The sequence below is a fragment of the Chenopodium quinoa genome, unplaced genomic scaffold, assembly GCF_001683475.1.
Source record: "Chenopodium quinoa cultivar QQ74 unplaced genomic scaffold, ASM168347v1, whole genome shotgun sequence".
NCBI classification, from domain to species: domain Eukaryota; kingdom Viridiplantae; phylum Streptophyta; class Magnoliopsida; order Caryophyllales; family Amaranthaceae; genus Chenopodium; species Chenopodium quinoa.
In genome coordinates, this window is record NW_018745410.1 from 9,058,341 (window position 1) to 9,068,938 (window position 10,598).

At 32.2% G+C, this 10,598-nt stretch overlaps 2 protein-coding genes across 2 annotated transcripts; both read left to right on the plus strand.

Moving 5' to 3' along the window:
- Nucleotides 1–1,990: 1,990 nt before the first annotated feature.
- Nucleotides 1,991–3,052, plus strand: LOC110713311 (protein FAR1-RELATED SEQUENCE 5-like). The gene has a single exon (XM_021891770.1). The coding sequence runs from the start codon at nt 1,991–1,993 to the stop codon at nt 3,050–3,052; it is 1,062 nt and encodes a 353-aa protein (XP_021747462.1).
- Nucleotides 3,053–3,061: 9 nt separating this feature from the next.
- LOC110713312 (protein FAR1-RELATED SEQUENCE 5-like) lies at nt 3,062–4,264 on the plus strand. Its single transcript, XM_021891771.1, has one exon. The coding sequence runs from the start codon at nt 3,062–3,064 to the stop codon at nt 4,262–4,264; it is 1,203 nt and encodes a 400-aa protein (XP_021747463.1).
- Nucleotides 4,265–10,598: the final 6,334 nt, after the last annotated feature.

Genomic DNA, 10,598 nt, shown 5'->3' on the forward strand with positions numbered 1-10,598 from the left:
TCGTAGCAGATGAAGTAATCATCTGCATGGTCAATGTCGTCACTCCAGGCCATCACAGCATCAGCCGGAGGGACAATAACGTCCCAACCCTTCCAAAGGGATGTTTCTCTTTAAAGGCCCTGAACCCGCTATTAAGAAGGGCAATGTTACTCGGCAGCATCCGAGTCTTTTTGGGGTTGGGATTGTCAGCAACCTTGGGCGGCTGCTGATAGTCAGCCGCAAAATCACCCTGGTCGGAGCCGGAAGATTCGGCTATTGATCCTTGGCCGGCCTCAGCAGCGCCGACTTCATTAGAGGAGGCGGCTCCCTCGCCGTCTACCTCTCTTATTCCAGAGCTCCCGGAGGTAGAGGGAACCTCTTCGTCAGATCCGCTCTCCTCCCAATCCCTCTGTTCCCTTTCCGGGAAAACCTCATCGGCTGGCACTCTCATAGTGCACCGGCTTTTAGACCGCCTGGCCGTCTGTTTCGTTCTGGCCATTGTGTCCTGCACAGACACAGAGAGGGAGGAATTTGGAGATGAGCATTTTGGTTCTGACAGTCAAGAAGAGGCACCCCCTGTTCTAGACTCAGCCGTTCCGGGGGATCGGCTGAGTGTCCTAGGCAGTGCCGAGTGAGTGGATTGGGAACTCATTTATATTCTCTTAAAAAAGCCGGGTATACAGGCGGAAAAATGGTATACAAATTGAAAGGGAGAAAAGCTAAAATGGTACAGGCGGTTACCTTGCTTTTACTCTGGAAATCTGAAAACCGCTACAGCTGGTGAACCAGGTGATGTATTGCTAGCACTCGGAAGCTTGAAACTTGCTGTGATGCAGGCGGGAGCAGAGAAATCTCTCTCTAGAATCTCTCTTTTTCTCTCTCTAAAAAGTCAATGTGAACGTGAGGTGTGAAAAGGAGGGGGGGTAACTTTCTATTTATAGAAAGTAAAAGTGGGGGGAAAATTTTTTATTTGAAATTCAAAAATTTTACCCGTTACTGTTTACCAATGAAAGGTGGACACGTGTCACAGGCCCCACGTGATATGCACATGCGACCTGTGAGGGGCAAATGTTTAGGGTATTTTTACCCTAGACACGTGGACCAATGAGAGGTCGCCACGTGTCGAGCTCAGGATGGCCCATGTGGCTCAACATCCTCTTGACACTTGGCGCCCCCAGATATGCCTCTGAAATGGCGGCCTTCAAGGGCCCAAATCCCTAGGAACGCCGTAAAACGGCGCAGCGCACCAAAATCTAGGTCAAATGACCTAGATAGGGGCACATACTCCAACGACCCTATAAATAGGGAGATATTCCCCCATTTTGGGGACACATTCAATCATATATTACACCTTTATTCTCTTATATCAGAGAAAGACCTGAGCTTGGAATCCGAGCAGATACCCACCTAAATTTCCGTTCTCTTTATTCCGTTGCAAGTTACTAACTTGATCGTCGGAGGCGGAGCTCCAACCACCCGGAGTCTCCGTTATTTTGCAGGTACAGCTCAGCCGGATCAGACTTCGTGACGTAACTCTCCCAAGGGACAAAAACACCCAAAACAGTTGTTATATTGCATGCTGTTATTAATCTAGTAGTATAATTTGTTGTTGTTTTAAATTTACCTTTTGCATTCAGTCATTAAGTTTTCATGATTAGTTTTACTTAATTCTTATAACTTCATGTTTTTTAGTTTCTTCAAGTTTTTTAATTTTTTTTATTTACTTTATGCTTTGAGTGATCTACTTAATTCTTATACCTTCATGTTTTTATTTAATTCTTAAGTTTTTATTAGTATATTTTTTAAAAATATTGTTTCCTTTTAGTTATAGTTTATTTACTTTTAATTATTGTTTATTTACTTTTTACTTCTATTCATTTACTTTTCAGGAATATGTCTGAAAGCATAGAGCATATTTTTAAAAAATATTGTTTACTTTTAGTTATAGTTTATTTACTTTTATATATTGTTTATTTACTTTTTTCTTCTATTCATTTACTTTTTCAGGAACATGTCTGAAAGTGTAGAGCATTGTTCTTCTTCTGTCACTACTGAAGATAGCAATGTAAGAATTTTCAAAACACCCACTCAGCCTTTGCTTTCTAAAATATATTATAATTTTGGAGGTGATAAAGAGTATATGCCATGTTGTTCTTCTGAAAACAAACCTTTTCTTGGTATGATATTTGATTCTCTTCAAGATGGTATTGCCTTTTATTACAAATATGCTAATGAGTGTGGATTTAAAGTCCGTTCTGGTACTACTAAATCACAAAAGAATAAGGATGATCCTACTGGTAAAGGAGTTACTTTAATAAAATATTTATTATGTAGCAAAGAAGGGTATGTGACAAATAACAAGAAATCTGGTAAACAAGTTGAAGGTGCTTGTTTAAAGAGAAAGACTGTGAAGAGAGTTTGTTGTCCTGCTAAGATAAAATTTAGGTTTTGTAATGATGGGAAGTATATGGTGTATTGTTTTTATGAATCTCATTCTCATCCTTTTTCTACACCTATTACTAGGCAGGTTACTAAACATGAAGTTGGTTTAAATTTTGCTCATAAGAAGTTCATTTTTGACAATTCAAAGTTAAATATAGGGGTTGTTATGTCTTATAGGATTATGAAAGAACTTTGTGGTGGGTTTCAAAATGTCAGGGGCAGTAAAAATGATTTCAAAAATTTTTCTAGGGACTTGAATGTTTATATCTCTAATGCTGATGGTGCGATGTTTGTTCAGAACCTTGAACAAAAAGTGAAAACCAGTAAAAGGGGTTATTTTTTTAATTACTGTGTTGATGAAAGTAGGCATTTGACCCGTGTCTTTTGGGCTAATGCTATTGGTAGAAAAGATTATCAATTATTTAGGGACTCTTTATCTTTTGATTCCACCAATGATACAAATAAATATTCATTGGTTTTCTGTCCTTTTACTGGTGTTGATAATCACAAGAGATGTGTTACATTTTGTGCTGCTCTATTATCTAAAGAAGACATAGATTCCTTTGTGTGGCTATTTCAAACTTTTTTGAAGTGTATGGGAAGAGAACCTTCTTGTATTATCACTGATTAAGATCCTGCAATGGGTATTGCCATAGAAAAGGTTTTTACCAAGACTAAACATAGGTTGTGTATGTGGCACATAATGAGGAAGGTACCTGAAAAGGTTGGAACTGATTTTTGTAAAGAAACTGATTTCCTGAAAAAGCTAAGTGCAGTAGTTTGGGATAAAGAGATTGATCCTCATGTATTTGTTGATGGCTGGAATAGTGTTATGGAGGAGTTTAACCTTGTTGATCATGAGTGGTTTACATACATGTTCAAGATTAAACATCTTTGGATTCCTGCATATTTTAGGGACTTATTTATGGGTGGGTTACTGCGTTCTACATCTAGGTCTGAAGGTGAAAATAGTTTCTTTTGTAACTTTACAAACCCTCATGTGACCTGTGTTGAATTCTTTGTCCGTTATGAAACTGCGCTTGATGCTCAAAGGCCTCAATTGGTTACTAATTTACACTTGGAAAAGCATGCTGCTGATATTTATACTCGTGCCATATTTTATGATTTTCAAGAAGAATGTCAGGGACCCTGTTTTTCATGTGGAGTTGAAAGTTGTAGTTCTTTGTATGGAGACGGTGTGGAGTTTTCTGTTATTGTTGATCATGAGAAAAGGAAAAATTTTGATGTTAATTTTGATTTGGCAACATATGAGTCAAGTTGTACTTGTAGAATGTTTGAGAGTCAAGGTGTTTTATGTAGACACATTTTGTTTGTTATGAAAGTCAAGTGTGTACGTGAAATTCCTGATGCTTACATCTTGAATCGTTGGAGAAAAGATGTTTTGAAGAAAGCTTCTGTCATAGATGTTGCTCTAGATGATGCTTCTAAGTATGATAAGAAGAAGCAATTGGTCAGTATTTTATGGTCCAATATTTTCAGTTGTGTCAGTTTAACTGACCAATCTGAGGATGATTTATCTGAGCTTATTAAGACATTATCTTTATTTGAGGAGCAAGTGATATCAAAGAATATTCCTGAAAATGCACCTAGTTCAAAAGAGGTGGAAGATGCTGATATTCAGGTTTTGGTTGGGTCAAATGAAGTTGATGTAAATGTCTTGCCTCCAAATCAGTGTATTAATAAGGGTTCTGCCAGAAGTTCAAAGAGGTTAAAGAGTGCAAAAGAAATAGCTACTGAAGAAAAATCTAAAAAAGGCAGAACTTGTAGAGCTTGTGGGCAATCTGGTGTTTCCCATGACAGTAGAAACAGTCCAAACAAGTAGTCTTTCAGGTATTTTACTCTTAAGTGTGTTCTATTTACTTTAAACTTCTATTTATTTACTTTAACAATAACTTCATTTACTTTTTATTTTGTGCAGGTGTTATTATACTTGGTATTTTTTTTATTTGGTATTTTACCTCTTTACCTTTTTATTAACTTTAGGTTTTAATTTATTTACTTTACATTTTAATTTATTTACTTTAATTTGTGACAAATAACTGATGTTTATTTTTTTTGCAGTTATTTTAATACTTGGAAATTATAAGATTTTTTGGAAGATCAAGATGAAGATTTAATGAACAAATTTTTTCTATTATTTTTATTAATGTAATATTTTTACATTTACTATAAGTAATTGTACTGCAGAACTTATGTTTAGTTTGTTTACTTTTAGCTATTATACTTTAACTTTATCAAATATTTCATTTACTTTTATCATATTTTATATCATATGAATTATTTGATTTATATAATGTTCTTACTTACAAAATTAAAGATAATTGCTTGTATTATTCCCTTTCTTCTAGAATACTTGTTACCATAACCCGAGTTGACAAGAGTATTTGATACCGATTTTGAACATGAATTAACGTGTAAATGACCCGACCCAAATGTAACCCATGTATTATTGACTTGTTGATTTCAACTTGATTTCGTAAAATTATTGACTTGAACCAATTTCACTAAAATTCTAGAATGAGTTTATTTTCTAACCATTAATTATTGACTTTACTTGAATGTAATTTGACCGGTTATCAAAATCACCTAAACTTGTAGTAAATCAGATACCGATTTTGAACATGAATTGATGTGTAAATGAGCCGACCCAAATGTAACTCATATATTATTGACTTGGTGATTTTACGTTGATTATAACCCGTAAAATTATTGACTTGAACCAAATTTGACTAAAATTTGACTTTAATTGAATGTAATTTGACCATTTATTAAACTCACCTAAACTTGTACCAAATCTAATAAGATGTAAGGCCGGTTGTAATTCGATTAACATAGGTCGGATGTTAGCGAGGCAAATGAAGTAGAAGACTTGACCCATCTTCAGTTTGTTGTATGATAACATTTGAGTTGGTTAAACACTTCAAGTCAAACACTTCGGATCATGTTCAAATTGGTTAAACACTTCGGGTCAAACTCTTCAAGTCAAATTCAAGTTGGTCAACTTCGGGTTAGGTGAGTTCGGGTATATGGTCAACATTAGGTCAACTCCATTTTTGTCTTGATTATAGGTTGTGTTGAGTTAATTTTGGGTTTTTTGTAATTTTTTGGGTTAATGATTTTGGGTCAATTTTGGGTCATGCGTCGGGTCATTTGAGTTAGGTCAACTATTATTACTTGAATACTTTTATATCCCATTTTATATTAATTTAACAACATTTTTTTGTACTTAAAATTGAACACCTTATTTCATAAACATTTTTTTAAAACTTTTTTACTTTTACTTTAAACATAGTATTATTTACTTTAACATTTTTTGCATTTACTTATAATCGAATTACATTTTTTTGACTTTAATACTTTTTCCTATCTCCACCTCTACTTTTAATTCATTTTTTTTATTACTTTAAATGTATTTGTCTCTACTTTAAAATCGAACACCACATTTCAGAAAAAAAAAATTATAAAAACTGTTGTATTTATTTTAAACACATTGTTATTTACTTTAACAGTATTTACATTTACTTTTATATCTTCCATAATTTTTGAGAAAGAACAATCCTAGTAATTTAACTTAGATGTATAATATGTATTATTTTTTTAACACAAACTGGAAATATTATATTAAGTGGCTAAACCCATAGTTTTAATTACAAATAGCATCACATAATTTTCACATTTATAATTGATGCTAACCAAAATAAGGCCTAACATTATACTAGACCTAATATCAACATAGGTTATTGTATTAATTTGATTAACCACCTTCAACTATGGATATAAGTGAGGCAAATGAAGTACAAGATTTTATCCATCCCTAGATTGGTGTATTATCACATTCAAGTTGGTTAAACATTTCAGGTCAAACGCTTCGGATCATATTTAGGTTGGTTAAAGACTTCGAGTCAAACTCTTTGTGTCCAATTTGATTGTTCAACTTCGGGTTGGGTGATTTCGAGTGTGTGGTTAGGATTAGGTTAACTCAATTTTTGGGTCAAGTATGGGTTGGGTTAATTTTGGGTTTTGGGTCTTTTTTCGGTCAATGATTTTGGGTCAAATTTGAGTTATTCGGTTTGTGTCAATTATTTTGATTTGAATACTTTTTCTCATTTCTCCCTTTATTTAATTATATCCATTTTCTATTAAATTAACAGTATTTTTTTGTACTTTAAAATTTTTTAAAAGTTTTTTCCTTTTACTTTGAACATTGTATTATTTACTTTAATAGTATTTTCATTTACTTATAACATGTTTTTGACTTTAATACTTTTTCCAATCTCCACTTCTACTTTTGATTCATTTTTTTATTACTTTAAAAGTATTGATCTTTACTTTAAAACCGAACACCATATTTCTGAAAGCTTTTTTTTTTATTTGTGTTAACATTTTTGTGAAAGAACAATCCTAGTAATTTAATTAACATATATATATATGTATTCTTTTTTTAACACATACTGCAAATATTATATTAAGTGGCTAAAGCCATAGTTTTAATTACAAATAGCATCATATATTTTTTACATATATAATTGATGCTAACCAAAATAAGGCCCAAAATATATACCAGATTGCAATACAACAGTCCTTGAAATTCATTTCCCTAAACCTGCACTAACCCAAAAGTTATTTCATCCATCACAAAAAAAGAACTAAAACTACAGAGACATAGTAGTAGCTACTGTAGCATTTCTTCAGATTCTTTCTTTTCTTCCCAATCCTCAACATTTGTTAACAGTTTCTGTTTCATTTGATTTTTTTCACTATGAAGTAGGTCAAGCACTGTTCTTACATGATGGTGATTCAGTCTTGCAAATTCCTGTGAAAAATATAAATTATAAATAAATTATACACTAAGTATAGATTAGTTCTAAAGTATAACGACTTCAAAAATAAGTATGTTAATTACCTCTGTTATTGTTCCTAATCCTATACCATTTGCACCATCATAAATCTTCATATGCAGCAGTAGATAGCTTGCTGAGAAGTTTTCCTCTCTTTCTTTTTGGAATGGAAGTTCAATTATTCTCATCTTGTAGGTCAGTGTATCATTTGCTTGTGGATGCTTCCTTTTTTTAAACAACTTTTGCACTTGTATCACCTGCAATGCAATGAATATTAGTATAATAAAGCATATTGAAAAATGAATTTAAAAATAATTTATCTACTGATTCTTTACCGTTTCTAAGATAAAACTCTGTATAGGCTCATATTCTTCATTTGTCTCATACAAAGTGCTGTCTAGATGATCAATTGTTACATCTTTGAAGTTTATCACAACAAGAAAATAATGCTCTTCTAACCTCAAAGGCAAATATACCTGCATATAGATTTGTTTTATATATAGTTACTTTAAACCTGTTTTTAATTACTTTAAACATATATTGTTCTACTTTAATATTAATTCTGTCTTACACATTGAGCTGCATCCCTGTCCAATGATTGTGAACTGTTCAAATCAATCCATAGCTTTTGCAGACTTGTTACTCCCTTTTTTCCATGAGCATTCAAACACATTGTTAAAGCATCCTTTCAAAAATAAAAAACCAATTATTATTTCTAATATTTATTTAATGTAGAATTTTAAATTATAAAAGTTAATTTGAAAAACTTACCATGAAGTCAAATCCAAAAAAGTATCTGACCAAGTCATTTTCAGACCTGTCTCTTTCCATTTCAATGTTACTCAGGTGGTTTGACCAAGCAGTGATCACATTACTTAAAACATACCTCTTGTTTGGAAAGTTTTCACCGTCATTGATTGCTAAGTAGTCAATCACTTGGTGACATTGCAAACTCATGTTATGCATTACTTCCTTGTGTTTCTTCAAGAAATCAGAAACACAAATCATATCTTCCACTCCTTTCTCCTTCTCTAGTTTTCTAACTACCCTGAACCTTGAAATTTTTTTCTCAAGTTATTTTCTTTTTGTGTTTATGTCTGCCAAAGCAAGAGCAGCACATATTTTTGCACGATACACCTTTTTCCTATTTGCTAAATCAAGGTCAGAATCAAAAGTCTCTCCGGAGAAACACAACATATGGATCATTGCAAAAACACCACAATCAAGAGTATATCTTGGTGTCTTCAACTTGAAGTTAAATTCATCAAACTCATATTCAAGAATTTCATCAGCTTTTTCACGATTAATTCTCTTCAGAAAGTTTGACATTTCCTCCACCTTTAACATTTGTAAAGCAATATATAAGTAAAAAAAATTTATAGTATAATTAATTTAATAAACATATGATTTACTTTAAATAAAACATCTGTTACTTTATATTTTATATTATATATTTATAAGAAATACAATGTGTACTTTTAATAGCTATTCTTTAACTTTAATAACAATATTATCTACTTAAATCAGAACATCCTTTACTTTATATATTATCTTATGTTTTAACTGTCATTATAATCTATACTTTTAATACATATTCATTTACTTTTATAGTATTCTTATTTACTTTAATAATTTACTTTTTATAAACCAAAAAAAAATCTTACCACAATGGATCCAAGAATTTTGTAGAAAGACTTGTGCCTATCATCATACTCCCTGTTATCCAAGTATTGAATGGTCTGATTCATAAAGTTAACCACTATCAAACTATAGTGGTGACTCATACAGATTGGAATAAAAATCTGTCATTAAAATTACAGTTATTAGTCTACAAATTCAAAATCATAATTCCATACAATGTATTTTAATAAACATGAATAATAAAACATACCAACTGAGTTGTTATAATTTTCTCCTTTGCATCACATGGGCACATCCAATCGTACCATGCCTGATTCAATTCTTGTGAGTGTACTGAAGGAGACTTCACCTCTGTTTTATCTGTTGGCTAGGAAGCATCTTGTGACCTGAGAGACAGCTCTAGAGGTCTCTGTGTTTTAATGAGAACATAAAACACATTACTTTATGAGATCATAAATATTTAATTATGATTAAACTTAACAGTATTTTAAAAACCTTACACTGTGATCAATGCCAAAGATAAAGCATGAATGATCTTCTATCAATCGAGAATTATTCATTAAAAATGACCAACATTGAACAATATTAGATTTTATCGTTTGAGCAGGGGCTATAGGAGATATGGATGTTGTGTCATCTCTTGTTATCATGAGAGGACCTTCAAATTTCACAATCTCTTCACTGTGCAAAATTAAACATTTATAGTAATTAAAATATTATTTAAAGTAAACTACATATAATTTAAAGTAGATAAAATATGTTTAGAATTAAATAATTTATTACTTACTGCTTGAATGGGCTATACTTCACAAAGCAGTAATCAGCCACTACTTGATAAAGCTCTGGCATTTCATTCATTCTTGATTTGTTTGCTTTCATTGTCTTACAAACAAAACAATGTCAACATCTTTCTCTCCACAATCCAATCTGATTTTAACTTTTGAAACTATCTCCTTGTGAATGTCCTTATACTCAATTGTAGTTGTTTCTTCCTGAAGTTGTTTTTCAGCAACAACTGTAATAAAATAGCACATATAGTTACAAAATTATGATACACTATTGACTATGTATTGATTAAATATTTAGTAAAGTTAACAACTTACCTTCAATTGGTTTTTGTGTTGCTTCCTTTGTAAGTGTTGCCTGATTTAGTATACTCTCAGTGATTGAGTGTACAACATTAGAAATATTAAGATCAACACCTTGATTATTAGCATCATCTTCTTGATTTTCAGAATCTTTCTCTCCTTTCTCTTCATTATCAGAATCTTTCTCTCCTTTTTTCTAACCCTCCTATAGTTCTTTGTCTTGCTTATTTTCTTCCTACTTTTATTTTTTGTCCTCATCTTCTTTTTGTTCTTCTTTGTTGTCATCTTTCTTTTCTTCCTCTTCCTTCTTTTTCTGTTTTTCTTCCTCCTCCTCCTCATCATCTTCCTCCTCATCCTGTTCTTCCTCTTCCTTCTTTTTGTTTTCATCATCTTTCTTTTTATTCTTTTCTTCCTCTTCCTTCTTTTTCAGTTTTTCTTCTTCTTCCTCCTCATCCTATTCTTCCTCCTCCTTTTTGTTTTCATCATCTTCTTTTTTGTCATCCTTCACTTTTTTTCCATCATCCAGGTCCTCTATATCAAAATCTTCATCATCAACATCCAAATGGACAGTTTTAGGATCAACTGCATC

Coding starts and splice junctions, on each gene's coding strand:
- LOC110713311 (XM_021891770.1), top strand. CDS start 1,991: ATGTCTGAAAGTGTAGAGCATTGTTCTTCTTCTGTCACTACTGAAGAT.
- LOC110713312 (XM_021891771.1), top strand. CDS start 3,062: ATGGGTATTGCCATAGAAAAGGTTTTTACCAAGACTAAACATAGGTTG.